At 34.8% G+C, this 20,877-nt stretch overlaps 1 protein-coding gene across 1 annotated transcript; it reads left to right on the top strand.

Annotated features, from left to right (window-relative positions):
• Nucleotides 1-11,091: 11,091 nt before the first annotated feature.
• On the top strand, nt 11,092-17,963 carry LOC139974475 (uncharacterized). Its single transcript, XM_071981654.1, has 7 exons — nt 11,092-11,182; nt 12,398-12,649; nt 13,386-13,544; nt 14,097-14,302; nt 14,842-15,132; nt 15,427-15,694; nt 16,035-17,963. The coding sequence occupies exons 1-7, from the start codon at nt 11,131-11,133 to the stop codon at nt 16,283-16,285; spliced, it is 1,479 nt and encodes a 492-aa protein (XP_071837755.1). The 5' UTR covers nt 11,092-11,130; the 3' UTR covers nt 16,286-17,963.
• Nucleotides 17,964-20,877: the final 2,914 nt, after the last annotated feature.

The following is a 20,877-nucleotide window of genomic DNA, read 5'->3' as shown; positions in this document are numbered from 1 at the left end:
CCGTTGCGCTTAATTTATATTTGGATGCCATAAATAGTAGCGTAATAATTGTGTGAATGCTACAGTGAGACCTGTGCTAAACTTTAATGCAAATTGCCTAACTATAGATGTACAGTAGAACACTATTCACGATACCAAAAAAGGATGTACATTTTCTTGGAATATATATTTATTTTGGGGGGATAAAAAAAAAATGCTCACCATTAAAATGAATAAAAGCGTATGATAAAGAGAAGGAAAATGGATGGAATTCAGCGACTCACGCCACATAACAAGAAATAAAATAGAAATATGTACTTAAATAAATATAAAATATAAATCATGAGTTTTTGTCAAAATGTGTTTGCTTAAACTTGGCTGCAAGGTATCTAGACTGTTTTGAATGCTCTGCATGGAAAACAGTTAGTATGTTCATTACATGATAAGAATTAAAACAGTAAAATGTCCTTTAATAAACTAGAACATTTTATTTGAAGAAGGCAGTCCACGGAAATGAGTTTATATGAACATCACATTACACGGATCATATGTATGTACAAAAAGTAAGACGTATGAGCATCATATGTCGATACTGTTCTTGAAGTGTCGAAAAACTCAGGTGATTGGAGAGTCACTGGCATAAATTGGTAAAGGTGACCCTGATCAGACTTTCTATGTTGTAACAACTGCAACGATGACATCAAAATGCCAAATAATGTGCATTGGTGTTGGTGCTGTTAAAAAGTATTGCAGCCAAAGTTTAATTTTCTTTAAATAACTATTGCAATATGAGGATATCAAGTATTCAAATATACCTCAGCCTTAAGATGACTTGTCAGAAAATATGCTGAAATCTAGATTTCCCCCCTATTATCTGTGAAATTTATCATAATTATTGTATGATGAAAGTGTTCGAATCATTGTCAAATTTAAGAACCCAATAACTGGTTAGGAATTACCCTGCATTGACAAATGCTCGATTACAGCCAATAGGAAAATCCCAATTTTGAGAATTGCTCTTCACCTTTCTGTAACAAATATAAGTGAATGTTCTTGTATGGCAGGCTTGTATGACTATAGTACTAGGGATTTTGCACCTCCATTCCACAGAAGTCGATACATATCAAACATTAGGGTGATTAGCTCTGAGTGTCTACAGTCTGCAACGTGACCATAGCCTTATGTTACCAGATCCAAATACTTCAGTTTCCTGTAACCTGTCTCCATGTCATAAAACTGTTTTTGAAATTCCAAATTTCGCAAAGAGTTCAAGGGTGGGCTCACTGTTAGTATCAATATTTTAGCTAAGCAAACATGACTTAGTTTTGTCTTGTAGACTTCCAACAAGATCATCAAACCGTTGTAACAGTTACCGAAATTGGGCAGATATAACTTGATATGAATGGAGTATTATATGGCCCATATCAATTTTATCTGGTAAGAATTATGGCATCCACTTCTAGGCCAGATAAAACTGTATCTGGATTGACTACATATCCAGTTATATCGGGCTTCATATGGCCAGATAAACCTTTTCTGGATTGACTGTTTACTAGGTATATATGGCTTAATATAGCCAGATAAATCTTCATCTGCATATCTGGAATAACTGTATGTAAGCGGGTTATGTCGATCAAATAGGAAATATTTAGCCAAAACTGGACTAGCATGGAGAGTCACTTTCCAGCTTGATCAGTTATCTCTGTTCTGGCACGGAGATCCATACAGAGAGCAAGACATGCGAAATATAAACACAGAAATCAACTACATTGGAATACTGTAAAAATGTGTAATGTACATGCAAATTACACATTTTACTGTACCTTACCGAAACAATTGCAAACTGATAGTTAATATATGTTCATTCAAATTTTGGGCCCACGTAAATCATATCACTTATTTAAATAAACTGGCATCGCGCGGTACCACTAGTACACTTAAACATAATAATACTTGAAGGTTGAGTTATTTCTTCTTCTGTGGTCCTGTAGATGTTGATACTCAATTGCGTTGTGCTATTTTTTATTTAATATATTTGCTTTAATAAATAAGTTCCAGGAGTGCGATATATGTTCCATTCAGTATCCAGGTTCAGTCCCAAAATATGTCCCTTGCTTCCATCCGTTCCAAAAATTTCTTCATTACTTTAAACAGTTCAACTCACTATAGAATCCTTTGCCAATGTTCTGACATCAATAGACATTTTCTTAATATACCAATCCATTATATTAAACTTCCTTCTGCTCTTTACTTCTACCATGTGTACACTCCCTTTCGTATCTCACTCCCAAAGTAACACTATTCATATGTCCTTTGTCCACAAGCAGGCCTCTCACTTACCCTCTGAGTCATCCTTTTCCATCTAAGACCATGTGGTTAGATATATCTAGTCATAGTTACCCCCCCCCCCCCCTCCCTTGACTTAGTGTGCAATGCGAGTGAGCACTCGCAGTGTCGACACATCTTGAACCATAGTTGACACTGACATTTGACACACACCACTGAAAGATTTAAGTTTGCAAATTAGCATTCCTTGCGTTCCTTAACTTGTTGTTCATCGAGGTAATCCACTCTTCATTATATGCATCATCATCACTATTTTCGTTGTTGTCCATGCCATCAATGCAAATGTCATCTTGCTCAAACCGCTCTATGTTTCTTACCACAGGCAAATCATCATCTTGCTCTTGGATCTGCTCTACATTACATATATTAGTTATCGTGATGCTTAATGATGTGCCTTTTGAAACTGTAACTTTTCGGGGAGCTTTGTTGACATCCTTTTGGTTAACAAACTGCAATAGATCTAATCACTTCCTCTAAGCAAAGAAAAGGCTCTGAAATGTGCAAAGAGCCCTCTTATACCATCATCAACGTCGGTTTGACCGTGGAAACACTCTAGCGCCATTGTTTATACGAAATTATATATATCTTTGTAGTGTTTACTTGTTTTGCGAACCGTCCTGGCAGTTACAGCAGCTTACTCATCAACATTTGGGGGATAAGAGAGCATTTTTGCCTTGTCCTACTGCACCTCTACTTAAACAAAATCATCGCCATTAAGTTTTCTTCATTCTTCATCTTGGACCTGATTCTTGGTCCAACTTTAGGTTAGAGTTCCTTGATGTTTCTTTTCCTAGCAACTGCAAACTGCCTCTGTCAATCTCATTTTCTAAAATTAATATTAAAGGATGATTTAAATTCAGTAACCATTTTAATGCTGTCCTTTTTAGGCTAGATTTACAACTGAACAGTGAAACTGCTGTACATAGTTGGTTTTGAGTTTGATTGACTTAGCCTATTTAACGAATGTGATCTTATCACTGCATTTGTGATTGCCTAGCTCATACTAGACATTTAGGCCAATTAATATTTATAAATGTCACATAGGCTAATTGTACAATGTCATCAAAATTAAACCTTTACATAGGCCCCTAGTTGGCTTGGTATCGAGTTGACACTATCCCGCTATAGGAAGCCGAGGCTATTTTAGTAACTTAAGCCTCACGATAGGATAGCCATGATGAGCATGATCACTGGAGTGAAAAGACCTGCTTCCTCCACAGGCACTCATAACATTATCTTGGTATAAAAGCCTAGGAGTAGTAAATCACAGAGATAACGTTACAACTTTACAAGTTTATGTGCTTCCTCTATAGCATCTAGCCTAGGCCTATAAGTTATAATAATATTATTATAAGTTACGGTGGGCCTAAATATGTTACATTTTTTTGCTACTTTATTACTTAGGCAATAATGGATCTATAAAATTGAATAATAATGTTAATGTATTATCGAAGATGCATTGCAATTTAAGCCCAGCCTAGGCCTAACAAGCTTAGGCTACTACCTAAGCTGTATTTACAGGCTCATTTTCGACACACTGTTACTCGCATGCCTGTAACTGTAACGTTAGGCCTAACGTTAGTTATTATTTTACTTGTACTAGGCATAGGCAATACTAGTCTATATTATCATTATATGTACGCATACGTACGAGAGCCTTCGATTTGCACAAAGTTGCGTTGGCAAATTAAATTAATTATAAGATATATTTTCAACTTACCTTCAAATATTTCCTGCATATGAGAAAAACCCCATTCTTTAAGTTTTTCTTGAACAAAATTCATGGTTGACATGTAAAAAGTAGTTATTAAAAACAGCAGACGGTTACCAGCGTAATTATTGATGACTGATAAAGCGGCGTCAGTGATAAAATTCCCGCCCGGCAGTTTAATGCCATACAAAGCTACGAAATCTTAAAAAACACTTTTACTTTACTGAAGTATCCAGGAAAATGTAAAAATATAGTGCAAATATACAACAAATGAAATTATAAAATAAGTTTAAATTAATAGTCTGCTTACAATACTGAATAAATTTATACATTGGAATAAAAGCTGAAAAGCGGTTGCGCAACATACAAACATAGCTCGAATTACACAACCGTGTACTCGTTTCAATCACAGTTGTGTAAAACTACATTTACACAGGGCTTGTGTTGGAAAGTTTACTCAACTGTTTTAGAGTGTAGTTATATCTGTATATCCACTAGTTGTTTTTGCATTGGTTCATTGGATGAATTTTTACCGTCACGCTTATAATATTACTGCAAATTTATTCTGTTTGGGGCCCAAATTAGTTAAAAACCCTACTGAAACAGTTAGATGATTGAAATGTATGACTACTGTAACTTGTCACATAGGCTTTTCATTTGCTTGTAAACAATTGTTCTCATATATGTCAATATGAATAGAATACATACAGAAAAGGCATTGTGTCTTATCAACAGTTATTGGTAGCTTAAAAACAAATGGCATAAAGTAATGTTTACAACTTTGGTTCATGTTGGTAAATATCATAAACTGCAAAGTGGAGTGCACATGATAGTAACAGCACTAAACAATTGTTCTCATATATGTCAATATGAATAGAATACATACAGAAAAGGCATTGTGTCTTATCAACAGTTATTGGTAGCTTAAAAACAAATGTCATAAAGTAATGTTTACAACTTTGGTTCATGTTGGTAAATATCATAAACTGCAAAGTGGAGTGCACATGATAGTAACAGCACTAAACAATTGTTCTCATATATGTCAATATGAATAGAATAGAAACAGAGAAGGCTTGTGTCTTATCAACATTTATTGGTAGCTTAAAAACAAATGGTATAAATTAATGTTTACATCTTTGGTTACTTTAAGTAAATATCATAAACTTCAATTTGGAAAGTACATAATAGTAAGCAGCACTATATACATGTAACATACATTCACATCTAACATTAATGGGCGAAGGTTTTTTTGATGATTTTTAAGTACGGACAAGATTCCAGACTGTATAACCATTGTACCATATTGATATGGGGTCAGATGATGGAGACAAATTTGGCTCCCAAATGTGACCACTTGTTATACCTTGTTTCATTTAAGTGATAATATCGAGAAGGTGACTTCAATATTGTCTCCTCAGCAATCGCTTTTATCGGTCTTTAATCTATGCTTCTTTGGGCACCTCTGTAAGCCCGTTAACACAAACAAAATGTTTCAAGCCCCTCGAAGTCTGCATTGGACAGTAATTGAAAGGCAGATAGAGCTTTATACAACATATATTTTTGTTCACTCGGACGTACATATAGGAGGAAATCCTCCAAAAGGTATTCTGTGTCAACCTCTTCCAACATCATCGAAATGATTACACACCGTGCAACACGGCATGGCAGTCTTTCCGTTAGTGCTGCCGAATGAGTCAGTACTCTGCCAGTTGCTGTCAACTTTGCACTCTCCCTTCTACAACGAAGAAGGGGCAATTTCGGAACAAATACATGCTCCCCTTGGAAGTATTCTTTGGTGACTTCCTTTCAGAAACCTGTCATCATTCCTTGGTGAGGCCCCATGCCTTTAGGTTTCTTAAAGATAACTATGGGTCTTGGTAAAGGTACAAAAGATCTTCCACAATGTTGTTTCTATGCAACTGCACTTCCTCCTCCTCGCTTAAGCTCATCTTCAATTGAGCAAACACTGTCAAAAGTCAATAAATAATTTGTCAGAATATAAGTGTGATACAATGAGAAGTCTCATTTTGAACTTTCATAAGAATAATGAAAGCATTGAGTTTCAAACTAGTAACCATTGTATGTGTATTTAGCAAGTATTAAATCAATCTGACCTGAAAAGCATTCTTCCCCTAGGTGCGACCGAAATAAATACATAGCATTTCACAAGGAGAAGACATTTATATGATAGACACATTGAATGGGCTCAAGGGTTGTTTCATTGCTGGTTTTTACATGAAAATCAATATAACATTCTAGTACAAACTCTCCTATACGCTCACATGTAGTTGGTTAAAACTGGACAGAGTACCTTGGAGGAACAGCGCATCACAGGAATTATTAATCTGACTTACTGTATATACATATTTAATATTTCGTGGGTGACGAACACTTTCCTGAAAGTTGTAACAAGTACATATCTAGGGAAATACCATAGTATTGCGTGGACCCACTATGTGGTGGCTAAGTGGAACACAACAGGCGCTATAGTTTGTCACTGTCAAATCTTACCTGCCCCTTTCACTCATGTTAAATGTTGCACACACTATGATCAAACCGGTTTGCATGATTATTCCATACGTCTATGTAAGGAATGCAGTACATATCCTCTTAATTTCGCGTTGTCCGACAAGGTGGGTCGCGCTTCACATGCAAAAACTACTTAATGGGTCGCCATTAAAGAAGTTTGCAGACCACCATAGCTTAACCAATGGTTTGTGAAAAACTTTACAAAGGCACATTTTTTACAGTAAAAAAAGTTTAGTGCAACGAATTCTTCATCACAAATGAAACGCTTGGGATTTGACAAGAACATCACTTTTAGATGGTTGTGCACTAATCGATTTATAACGCTCGACCAGTACCTGTACTAATTTCTTATACTAAGTGGTGTAACACAAATTCCATGGCATAGGAACAATAACATTATCTTTTGAAACAATGGAGCTGTACATTGCTTATGTCATGCTGCAACTATATCACTACAGTAGCAGAATCTATGTGATGTTTATTTGTAGTGATAATATATTGTAGTAAAAGTCAGCTATATGAAACTGTGATTGAGGTGGAAGGAACTGCACAGAAAAAAGTCAAGAATCAGCACAATTCTTTATCTTAAAATGACGAACGAGACATACAGTCTCTTGACAAATTAACATCAAAAGTCCTAGCAAATGCAAACATTGAGAAAATTTCATCAAACCCATAAGAGCATCACATAGACGATTGTATGGGTTAGTTGGTCTTGTAACGACTAAATGAATAGACACATCGCCATGGCTTTCACAATGATGATAAATATAATGATAACAACAAAGTATGATAAGACAGGTTTCCAGCTACGACATGTGTTGCCCGTCTGTGACATAATATTGTTGTTTAGGGTCCTTCCAGCTATTGCAGACACTTATTCCACCAGCACACATACTCATTTCTCTTTTAAGTGTACTACATCTTCAAACTAAACGTAAGCAATACAATGTTATAGTTAACAATCAAATACAATATTCCTTAGTCTCTGTGACCCCTCACATCATCCATTACAAATTTTCTACAGATCTCGGCAACATTTCAGGAGGTCCATATTTGATTATTGCATAAAAGAAATTTTTATTTTAAGTTGGACATCCCCTGGGAAATTAAAGAAGTGGGGTAATAGTTCTTCCATAAAGGTATCAATCCACTGACTCTGTAAAATAGTACAATGCTCAAAGACCACAAAGCGATGGAGGTATACCACTGTTCTTTGTATTCCTTGTTTTCACTGGGCAAAATAATTCGAGCCGATAGTTAGTTGCAGGTTGCTCCAACACAAGAAAAGACGGGTTTCACCTGCACGCTTTTCCGAACGACGACAGAAATCGAAGAGTTTGGACACATTTCTTTCAAAACACTACACATAGACAACGTTACGTTTGCCTGCATGGTTAGCCTACGTTATTGCCAAATTACTTGTTGTGACCACAGCCAAGGCCTCCTTGCAGCAGCAAATGACGATATTTTATATTGGGTACCTGGTATTTTGCACAAAACCCAAAGCCAGTTGGATTAAGAACAGTCAATACTAGATCTGCAATTTTTCTTTTGTGGTAAAACTGGCGTTGTGTTATGATTTATAGGTAACAGTTGGCTGATACAACGTACACAGGCTAGCCTGTTATACAACGTCTATGAGTAGGTCTAGACCCATGTTACTACTACAAGTAATATAGGGTTGCACTTGCACTTTACAGAATATCACAATTTCCTTGTACTGTAAGTAATAAAATTCTAGAAGTGTTGCTACGAAGTTAAGTAGCAGGATCATCGACATTCAAGTACATTTAAATCATATTATAGTCTTAATAACGGTGGTTTTGTTTATGCTCAACCGACCAGTTTCGGTTCAGGATAATCCAACCGTTCTGCTCGGGTACTTCCATCGGCAAATTCGTTGTTTTTGTTTTCTTTTCAATATTTTTCTAGTCAGATTTGTCCCACTTTTACATTTAACAATAATAAAAGAACCACAAAAGAATAAGAAGCCAGGAAATTTTTCCCCCTGTTCTTCTCATATTAGTTTCTACAAAAAAGCAATATGGTGGTGCCCCATTCGCGTACTGCGTTATGTGTGTGTAGCTACGCTCATATATACTGTAGTTACCGTGGCGAGAGAGTCAAACTTTCACATTTAATTTACAATATCTTAACAAAAATGGTTTAAGTTGCTACTTTGAAACAAGGAAACATTTAATATTGTACTCTTTAAAATACAACATTATAAAAATAGTTATCTTCAACGCATGCGCTAAGTTAATGGAGTTTTTATTTAATACAAATATAGTCGGACTCAAGACCTAGTACCGAAAATAAACAACGTGTGACGATCGTCTGTTCAAAGAAATAACATTTTGCTCTAAACATTGCAAATTTACAGGATACCATCCTACAAAAAAATATTAAAGTATCTCCTTATTTTTCGTTTTATTTTGTAATTTAATGTTTACAGTCTCTTATTGTTCATTTGATATATGAATTTCTATGTGACGTGATGATGACGGAAATTTGAACAAAGATGGCAATCCACGGAGTTGCAGATCTCATCTCGTTAATGATGAAAGTGATTTTGGGTGACTTGTGAATGCATCTGGTGGCCATCTTTGTTAATAGTCTGGAATCCAGTTTCTCAACGTATAGTTTATATTAAGGTTTAGAGAAAAACGATGATACCGAACCACTGTTGTTTAATGCAAGGCATTACATTTGTGTTAATTTCACCTCTGACCTAAATTGTCCTTTCAACCCTCAACATCCCAAAAAGAATATTCTAGTATTTGTCTCCTCATTCTCTACATATCGTGTGGTTAAATGGCATTTTCCTACATGTTGACAAGCAAAAAAAAGCTAAACACCAACTTTTTAGGCTTTTCGATCTTTCACCTTTGACGTTAGACCTATTGAATTGAAAATTTTTGCGCCCTTGTTGCAAACAAATTATTGAACGGGTTATCCTAAATGTTTTACTTTAAATCAAAGCCGGTAATGATGAGGTACAGTGGACAGACTTAGTTTCCTGCATAGGGCATAACGTTTGTTAAGAAATCTTTAGTGGTAAGGGGGGGGGGGGGGGAGGGGGAGATTCAAAAGGGATCAATCGAATGGTAGGGGGCAACCTTTATCAGGTGGTACGTGGCAGGTGGAACTTAGCGGCGCCCAAGCAGCTAAGGTTGCAGCTAAACCCCAAGATACTAGGGGACCTTTTGTGATCCATTGGGCCACTGTCCGGTAAGGGTCTATGTGGCCCCGACAAGCAAATTAATGGACATTCAATGTCAACTGATATCGGGTTCGAAAAAACAATCTAATTTCTATAGCCTTTTATCTAGTTTAAACAAAACATTGGAAAAACGGCTCCTCGATTTTGGGAGGAAAGACTGTTGAATGTTGAGGATGAATGTGAGGATGAGTTGCACGGATCTTCAATTCTTAGGGTGGGGTGGTAATATCAGTCAGCCTGAAAAAAATGAATTTTTAAATATATATTGAACAATAACAGAGATTCAAAACCCCGACAAGCTCTAAGGTATTTGCAAAGTTAGGACATTGATACATCGCTGGTTCAGAGGAAAAAATCTTATTTGTATAGTCTTTTATCTAATTTGAACAAAACATTGGCCAAACTGCTTCTCGATTAGCAAATGATTGCTGATAGCATGAAAAAATTGTTGATATCATCAAATATCGAATAAAAAGTGAAATGGATTGTCATACGCCCGGAGGAATGAGGCAAGGAGTCACTAAAACAGAGAGAACGAACCACGCGACACTGTACTGCTTTTCGTTCTGATGCAAAATTTTCACAAGGGGATATGGTTTGAGTGGCAGGTACCTGGTGCTCTAGTGTAATGGATCTTGATTTCATGCTAAAATTTCACTAATCACAATTTAAAAATTAATAAATATCAAATTATTTCAATTGAAAAGAAATAGGTCTATTTATTGATTTTATATTATATAGAGATTGCTAATATTGTGTTTGTGCGTATAATTCTATAGAAGTAGACTTCAATTGTGTATACGAAAACGACATCAATTCTTTTCGATCAATAGCGCTTTTTTATTTTCTTTCTCGTTTTTGGCGAATCGGCTCTTAACAAAACGCTGAACGTTAATCATGTGAGTTGTTCCTTCACACGATATGTATGTGTAGCTACACGAAGATGTTAAAAGTTACTTAGTACTTTGATGAACTTAACAAGGAATTATCCAGAAAACTTAGTACTGTGTAAATGCGTTGTACTAAACATTGAGAAAAGATGGATGAAATTCAGTTTTCGTCTATCATCCATTGTTTCCTTCTTGGTGTTTGCATTCATTTTGTGATGGCGGAAAGCGTTGGTAAGTAGAAAAACGGAAAGTAGTTCTAACTATTCATATCATTAATTTGACGTTGTGAATTTAAAGACAAAACATGAATTAACAAACATGGATCAGTTATTATACTAGTAGCAAATATTCATAATGCCACTGCTTTGATGTTACTCTTTTAACTAACGGTTCTTATGATTTCAGTTTTTTTCAAGTGCACAAAACCACACTCATTTAAAGATGCCGTTATGCCTTGTGGTGGTAACTGCAGCAATGAAATGGAGCTTATACCGAGTACCGGTAAGTAACAGTTGCTATTTAAGTAATCTAAGAAGTAATAAATGTAGACAAGTAATAAGTGTATCAAAGTGAAAACTGACTTTTTTCACTGCAAAAGGAACAGTGATTTCATTTAAAGCTTCATTTACATATTATATTCAAACGTATATGTCATATGCATAATAGTAATTATTATGAACTGTTTGGTGAATATATAGAGAATCCTGAAATGACTGAATCTTAGTTAAACGCTTTGCTTATTCATGGAAAGTTATTCATGGGATGATATATTTACAACCATCCTCTCTAAACATAAACTCTATTTGGCATGCAACCCTATAAATACTGGTCCAAAGGGAAAGAAAGAAAAAGCACCAGTACATCAAATAAATATGTTTTGGAAGGAAATGTATATATGTGCATATTTTCGGTTCAAACGAGCAAGTTAATTTTTTGATGGCAGCGGATATTCTGTTATCTGTTTCTTTAAACAGACTCACTGCTATAAAACTCACTTTTCATATATTATTGTGTAAACAAACTGTATTTACTTCCGTATAGTGTTGTATATATGTTAAGAAATGGTATAAGTCAAACGAAATGATTTGAGTTCTCGTTGCCGGGTTGTATATGAAGAGTATTGTATGCGAATACTAAGTGTAAGTAATATATTAAGTTTAATTCTTCTAAGCAGAGTCACTGGCATAAAATTGAGTTCATCTTTAAGTCCTACATGAAATGTTTGAAGAATAATATGGACAACACTATTTGCTTTCGTAAATCGTTATGTTAATAAAATCGTGACGAGTCAAACGAAATGCTTGAAATATTTTTAATTCTTTTTAGGTTGCATATCATCATTGCATGTATCGAAGACTGATTTTCACAAATTCATTCATGATAATTACTATATTGTTTCACAACTACAATTGATGAATCCAAAATACAAGTATAATACACTATCTCACTCATGACTTATACTGTGGGGGAAATATGAATACAACGTAAAGTAAGCACGAACGAAGCTGATAAGTATTAAAAATATGTACTTTGCTATCGAAACATCCTTTCGAATATTTCTTGGCAAAAATCTCTAATTCTATATCTCTAACAGTTTGACGAGGTAGGTTACATTTTTTTCTTTGATGATAAGATAATACATGTATAGGATTTAAGGTGTTAGCATACATTGGAAAAGATATAAAAATATCTGACACTTATCATTTTCGTTTACAGATAAGAGAATGAAAACGGAAACAACACTGGGTGGATCCAAATCAACATGGATGCCATCTACTGATGAAATGCGATCATTTATGTCAACCGGTGAAACGTCAACATCAACAAAAGGTACGTTGAGAACGGATATGAGTGACCGATCAACAACTCCGGTGCACTCAACAAATGGGGTGCGAAGATTACCCTCAACTGATGAAATGACAACACGATCCAAAAGTTTGTTGTCAACAACAGTGATACCTACAACAGGTAACGATGCAGCATTTGGTGCATTTTTTTTTAAGTATTTGACTCAGTCATAAAACAGATTGGTATTCATCATTATTATGTTGACAATCTGAACGTCAAGAAGAATTTGGTTTAACACGGCTTGGACTAATCAAACATTAAGAATGTTGTGTATTAATATTGTTAGGTAAATATTTTACAATCGTATGCTAACGTCCAATCATATGTCTATTTTTTATTTATCACGGGACCATTTAAAACCTATTGTTACGATTGTAAATATCAACAAATGTGATATTTAATTATTCAATCAATAAACTAGCCAAAAAACCGAGTAAATTACTAATTACAACCATGCACTCAACAGATGAAACAACATTACTTCGGTCAACCGATAAAATGACAACCATCAACAAAAATGATTTTTTAACAACATCGATGGTCTCAACAGGTAACGTGATTGCCTTTAATTTTGTTAAGAGCTTAAATGTATAAGTGATAAAATCAACATCAAATTTATCTACAACTACATTATTTTCGTCTGAAACTTTAGTTCTCATACATCTTCGTCAGTTGATACATTATGAATGTTCGTCTGAGCAACTAACAGACAGCAATATTTACTTCTTTAGTCTGTATACACTTGTTCAAAGTTATTAAAGTTTATATAGATTTATTTTATTTTCGATGGTTTAAAGAATTGACATGTATTGAAAACGATTGAATAGCAACTAACACTGATTATTTCCCTTTTCAGGTGCGAGAATTATTCAGGAAATAACAGTGGGTGGAATCAAGTCAACATCGATGCCATCTACGGATGAAATACGATTATTAACGTCAGCCGTTGAAACGCCATCGACAACTACAGCTACAAGTACAATTGAGCTATCAACAACACGGATGCCTACTACAGGTGATTTAAAATGTTTACCATTTAGTCTGCAATTACTTCAGTTCATAATTGGAGATACAATTGTAAGAAGTAGATAGACATACGTGAATTCCCTACCGCCTGGCTTTCTAATGTATCTCTATTACATAACGTGTTAACAGTAAGACACTATAGTAACTTACAAAACTTGATTGAAAAGTGAACAATTTTACATATTTGATAGCTTAGTTTGATCTCTCAATCATAATATGTTATAATAGCCAACCAATAACATTACCACTCACAACAGACATTGTAATATGCTGAACTAACCTCGGTTAATTGAACTTTTACATGTCAGAAACAAACTGAAGCGGCGAAGCTACAAGTAACCTCTCATAATGATAGTTTAAATAATTCGTATTGTATAATACTTATAGAGACTTCTTCTGGGAAATTATATCTCCGTTTGGAATTTCTAATTTTTGTAAACATTTTGCCAGGTGAGCATTTGAAAGAACCGTCATGTTGTTGAATGCATAGTTAAAAGGCAATTATTAAGACCGCCGACTTGAATATGTCATTTTACTTCAGAATCCTGCCCAACCAACATGATATGGATGAACTGTTCATGCCAAACTACGTGCGACGATCCCGACGGACTCAATGGATGTTTTAAGAGCTGTGATGATGAACCAGGTTATACGTGTGTCTGTCCAGATGGCTTCTTAATCAGAGATGGAGCATGCATACCGTTGAATGAATGCGGATGCTACCACTCGCCCACAGGAGTAATTTCGGTATTTTCACAAAACTCGACATTCGTCATTTTTCGCATTTGTCACGATTTTCGAAGATGTGATATAGAGATTGTAAATAGCATCAATACAAAAAAAAAAAAAATAAACGAGCATGTACTTTGCTTGTGCCCATATTCGTATACTATTCTTACTACCTACTCCGTTGAAAAATATCAATTTCTTTAACCTTTTACGATATAGCTATAATAAGATAAAGTTTTTCGGAACGTCATTTAAAGGTTATAGGTTAATATAAATCAGATTCGGATATCACTTATGACATTTTCGACGGGGCAGAAACATTGATTTGAAGGTTCGTTTGAGGTTATTATATCAACCCTTCAGAAAATGCAGTAGTCCCGACGTGCCGATATGCAGATTTTGTTGGGGCAATTATTTCCAGATTACAAAAGACAATGAATATAACATTAAATTTTCCACTAATGTATTCTATATTATTACCCGTTAAATGAAGTCTTATTTGCGAACAGTTAATAATTTCTCTCGACTTGCTCGTATTCTTGAACATTTCTGCACAGAACGGATCATCGCATGTTAACTTGAACTGCACAAGACATTGCACATGTGAAAATGATGTTCTCCACTGTGAAGAATACTCTTGCAGTAATGATGCAACATGCCATAACAAAGGTCAAAGTTCATCTTGTGAGTGTAAAGAGAGCTACTGGGGAAATGGTACGACTTGTCAAATAATCACAAACTGTCAGGATATTTATGATGGTTTATCCACCAAAGAAGGCATTTATTCGATACGTCCACCTTCTTGGGCACATGAACCATTCCAAGTTTATTGCAAAGATGGTTGGATGGTAAGTTTTCTTCAGTAAACCAGTATACTGTCCATTTCACATTTTCGCACAACGCTCTTTTCTTTCTTGAAGTGGATAAATCACATAATAGTAGCATCATCGGTCTTTTCTTAATTATCATATTTGAAGTCTTCTCAAGGAAGGTTTTCGTTCGTTGCACAATTTCATCTAAAGTTGAGCAGTTATAACATATTAACCTAACGCAACTGTAGTTATCTTCATAAAAACTGTAGATCTTATAGAAATATTCTCTAGTGCATACTTCTATGAAATAAGTCATTACTATTTACACAGCTGTTTCAGAAGCGGGTTGATGGTTCTGTTTCATTTTATGAAACTTGGAATAACTACAAAGATGGATTTGGTGATCTCAATTCTAGTTTCTGGCTTGGAAATGAGAAATTACACGTCATATCAGCTCAGAGAGATCATCAACTAAGAATTGATGTTTGGTTCAACAATACCAACGATGACAGTGCATATCTTCAATACAATCTGTTTCGAATAAGTTCCGAGGCAACAAAATACGAGCTAACACTTGGAAGTTACACAGGGAGCTTCGGTATGTATTTTTACACAAATGGGAAATACCTCTGAACGAGTTTAATTTAGTCTGGTTTTGTTGACTGCATGTAAGATGTAAAGTTGTTTGTATGAATGTCGTAGTATATGTATCAGGACCGCTTAAGACTAGTGAAATATTGAGAGAGAAGGAGCATTAACAATCTGAAAATGCTGAGTTCTTGGAAAACATCTAAAAATCTATCGACACAATCCTAGGTTTAGGTCAGTTTTATTCACCTACATTTTTGTTAAGGTTGCAGGAAGTATTAGACTGCCTCCCAAAAAAAATTATGTCTGAAGCTTATTATGACAAACTCTCTTGTTTATACATTTAACAGATTATGACTACATGGATTACCATCGAGATATGAAATTTTCAACTTTCGATCAGGACAATGACTTAGCCGGCCAAAATTGTGCTCATTCTGCTTATCATCCCGGCGGCTGGTGGTTCAAGGCTTGCTATAGTGTTATGTTGAATGGAATCTACGGTGACACTTGGGATACAGGTATCTGTCTATATCAGAGGTTAACACGTGAAAAAAACTGTTCTGTTGTAGCAGTGGATATGAAAATTAAGCCGTTGTGAGGCTCGACTATCAGATGTTCGCGACCATTTCTTCTGTGAAGTCGTGATATCCACGGATCTATAAAAAATTGCCATATTTGATGGATGTCTAATTTTAATCGCTAGGGGTAATAAATGGCGAAGGGAGAGGATTACGACGGCTTTGCTTACAGAAGAGTAATGTACTTAATTCGATTATATTCAGGTAATATGATGTACGACGTACTTGAAGCTAAGAATACGAAGAACTAAAATGTAAGGGTTATTACTCAGGGCTCAGTTATATATCACATTATCGTATCAAAGTAGGTTGAGTCTTGTTTCTCCAGACCAGCAGATTATAATTATATAAATAAAAAGTTGTAGTTGAAAAGGCTACTACCTCCTCCTATTCACAAAAAGAGGATACAGAGAATGTAAATAATGTATTTGAATTATCGATTTTGTTGCGCGGACTCGTTTTTGGTTTCAGTAATCATATGTAAGAAAGCAAAGTACACAATTTCAAAGGGAAAAGCTTCCACCTCATAATGTGGATTAAAACTCTTTGATTAAAGCTGATTACCTTCACTGTTATGAAATTATCTCCAAATCGAACAAAAAGGTTTTCTCAGTTTATTCTGATAGCATCACATAGCTTTGTAAATTAGTAGTAGGCTGTTAAATTTTCAGTAAATATGATTAAACAATCAGTATTTATATTAGTCATCTTTGTGTACTTTTTCATTTTTATCATATATATGTATATATATATATATATATATATATATATATATATATATATATATATATATTGTAACGCTGTTACTGTTACAGATCTGCTCTATAGACCCCAAGTATAGCACGCTATCATGAACAGTTTCTTGAGATTACGTAATCGACCTGCCTTGGTCGTAAATGACCTCTTTTTTACCTATTCGTCTGCATCACCTGCCACATAATTTTTTCTTGTACGAGTGTCTCTTGTGAAAGCTGTGTGAATAACTTCACTGTAGACATGAACATATTTCCACGCAGTGTTTATAAAAAAAAGCCTAATGGTGTTAAGAAGCTATGCAGGCTAATTGTAAAGCCTGGGGTCGATGAACAACCGTGGCGGGTCGATTGCGTAATCGCAAAACTTTCCTAGCAATAGCGTGCTATATTGGAGTCAATAAAGCAGATCTTTAAGTTGTGAAGCAATGGGGGAGTTCTGTGTGGACGGTGTGGAGTCATTGTGGTAGTTTATATCCCATTTGTAATGATATGGGGATTATCTCTCTTGGCATCAAGTAGACCAGTTTTAATTATTACCAGATTATGGCTTTTGGGGCTACTCCTCTGGATCGGCATGTGGTATGAGGCCTATCCTGGGATTGTGAAGTAACACATGTGATATTTTAGAGGGATAATCATGTGATATACTTCTTCCCTGTAAAGGAGTACAATTGCTTGGGATGGTGGGAATGCACTGTAGTATTTGGGAATTATGTCTTAAGCTAAGTTCTCAGGTAAAATACACCAATTGTATAAATGTTTTATTTAAGTATTACTTGTATTACTTGGGTGGGACAGAACAGTCTATTCTGGTTGCCCGTTAGAAGGAAAATCTTGATGGTAGACTTCAAGGCCACGTAGCCTCAAGATTGCGCAACGCAGCTAGTGCTAAGCACTCAACCTTACTGTAAGAAGTCGTTTTGTATTCAATATATCTAGGTTAACTGCCTCTCTGGATTTAATTTGTGTATTTCTTCGTTCCCGAACCTGAACCGGCTGGCACGCGCTACCCTCAAGAGGAAAGGGTTTCAATATATATATATATATATATATATATATATATATATATATATATATATATATATATATATATATATATATATATATATATATATATATATATATATATATATATATATATATATATATATAAATATATATATATATATATTTATATATATATATATATATATATATATATATATAAATATATATATATATATATATATATATATATATACATATATATATGTATATATATATATATGTGTGTGTATATATATATATATATATATATACATACATATATATATATATATATATATATATATATACATATATATATATATATATATGAATGTATATATATAATATATATATATGTTTATATATATATATATATATATATATATATATATATCTATATTTATATATCTATATCTGTATTTATATATGTTACTATATATGTATATGTTTCTTACTAACACTAGGTCAGGCGCTACAGTTCAGACCCCTTGATGGTATCCTCTAGTTTGATGGTCCGGTGTACTGAATCGACATTATTACTCGCAATTAACAGTCTATATTGTCTTGCGGAACGCATTGGTATTGTTGTAAGACTACAGTACAAAATGAACAATATTGCTGCAAATTTTACTTTGATAAAAAAATAAGTTGTTATTCCAGTTATAATGCATATGCCAAGATGATAACATATCTGAAAGTGTCATACCAGGCATAAAGACATGACTGTTTGAATGAGCTGTTTCTATGAAAGCTTGATGCATACTGACATAAAATATCAAAGGAATAGATGGCATTCAAATTCAAGGCTGATGTAGTTTAAACTTTATGAGTCAAAGTGATGACCTCAATACTGGTTGTCACTGTATGTGTCTCTAAATAACGAGCTAGGATTCGTTTGACGGGACCGATTTGTTCCTTTTATTTCGCACTCGTGCCATAAAAGTACGGTGAAAGTAGGAGAAATGAACAAATTTAAGTCAATAACAAATAACACATTACAAAGCTATTGTAACAATAACAACCCAAAGACCGAAAGACATAATATAAAGCTTTGTAAAATGATGCATTAGAGAACACATACAAACAAATTACGTAAAGACGCTCCTTTTTAAAAAAAAAAGTTATCGGTGACGATAACACTGGTCCTATACCCAAATATGGGATGAAACCTGCAAGTCCATCGATTGCCTATTTGGTTTTTAAATACATGGAATCCAAGTAGTTTTTGAGCTACTACACATTTTAGTCAATATTGCAATTTCTTCAACCCAAAACCGTTTGTTTTTAGATTTAACATGAACGATGGAAAAGGGGAGATTAACCTATACTCAAATCAATAAATTGTTTATAGTAGTACACACTTGAAAGAGTTCCATTCTCTACGCTGTAGCAAAAAGAGATTCAAATAATATCCGTCTAGATCTTTCTCATCTCATAACGCTAATTAAGTAGTAAGGAATGAGAAGAAAATCTCCAAAAACAGTTGTTTTGGTGCGTGGGGTGGGTTAGACGGGGGGGGGGGGGTGGTGGGGGGTGGTGGGTGATGTTAACGACTTAAACGAATAACCAAAGTTTAATGGAAAACATACAAGGTGTATCTGGCTAGTCATGGATGATTTTCTGATGTTGATAGTTATACTGATGATGATGTACCGAAGATGATATTTCACATTAAAAGAAATGTTTCTAGTGCAATATTTAATAACTGAGAAGTAATTTTCCCCACTTGCCAATATGTTTCCTTGACGGAAGGTTCAGAGAAAGCAATTACATGTTGTTAGCTGGTCAAATTTGGCAAACTAATCTTCATTTTCCGTGACCAGGACCTTCCAACATCACTGAAGAAACAAGTTTTCAACCAGTGCATAATTCCTGTACTATCATATGGTGCGGAGACCTGGACAACAACGAAAAAACTGGAAAAGAAGTTGAGAGTGACAGAGAGGGCGATGGAAAAAATCATGATTGGAGTCACAAGGAGAGACAGAGTAACCAACCAAAACTTAAGAGAGAAAACCAATGTCCATGACATCATAAAGGAAATCAAAGTCAAGAAATGGCGTTGGGCCGGCCATTTGGCCAGGCAACATGATAACAGATGGACAAAGAAAATTACCAACTGGACCCCAAGAACTTGTGTCAGAAGGAGAGGCAGGCAGAGTAGAAGATAGACAGATGAACTCAGAGAATTTACAGGTGTTCTATGGCAAAGGAGAGCACAGGACAGATGGAATTGGAAAATCGATGAAGAGGCCTTCCTCCTGCAGTGGAGCGAAATAGGCTAGAAAGAAGCTGGACCTACTCAACTATTGTTCCAAATTATTGATCGTTAGAGCTTCAATAATATTACTAAGTATTGAAAAAAGTTAAATGCATAGGCGCTACGTAATTTCAAAAGTGTATCGAATTTGTATAATTAAGAAGACTACCCTTCTTTCTTGAACAAAGCTGTGCTATTTAGCACAAGATACTGCTTATTCTCTGCTTAATTGGCTAATATCCTGTTGCAAAATGTATCTGTAAAGTATAGTGTTTGATCTGACCTATATGTTTAAGCAAATACATCAAAGAAATCAAAACAACTGGCTGCAATATAGAATTCTGCAGAGTATACCCTAATTGCTTTTATGATATATTTTATTACTTCAATGAGGGTGGTATTTACTTCAACATAAACTCTCCTATATGGTTACTCTACTCACAAAACGAGGTAATATTTTCGCAATTTTAGCTTAAATGTAGCTTAAAAGAAAGTATTTGTTACGACTTGAAGATGGCTTATCGCTATGTTACTTGGACGTACATCTTAATCTTTGGATTTCTGATTAGGC

The sequence above is a fragment of the Apostichopus japonicus genome, chromosome 9 (genome assembly GCF_037975245.1).
Source record: "Apostichopus japonicus isolate 1M-3 chromosome 9, ASM3797524v1, whole genome shotgun sequence".
NCBI lineage: Eukaryota > Metazoa > Echinodermata > Holothuroidea > Aspidochirotida > Stichopodidae > Apostichopus > Apostichopus japonicus.
The sequence above is the reverse complement of the archived record's forward strand: the minus strand, read 5'-3'. Positions and strand labels throughout refer to the sequence as shown.

What these genes read in the sequence shown, in the direction of transcription:
- LOC139974475 (XM_071981654.1), top strand. Translation starts at nt 11,131, where the DNA reads ATGCCTTGTGGTGGTAACTGCAGCAATGAAATGGAGCTTATACCGAGT. An exon ending in AACACGGATGCCTACTACAG is followed by an intron (nt 13,545 to 14,096) that starts GTGATTTAAAAT and finishes ATTTTACTTCAG; the next exon opens with AATCCTGCCCAACCAACATG. An exon ending in ATTGCAAAGATGGTTGGATG is followed by an intron (nt 15,133 to 15,426) that starts GTAAGTTTTCTT and finishes CTATTTACACAG; the next exon opens with CTGTTTCAGAAGCGGGTTGA.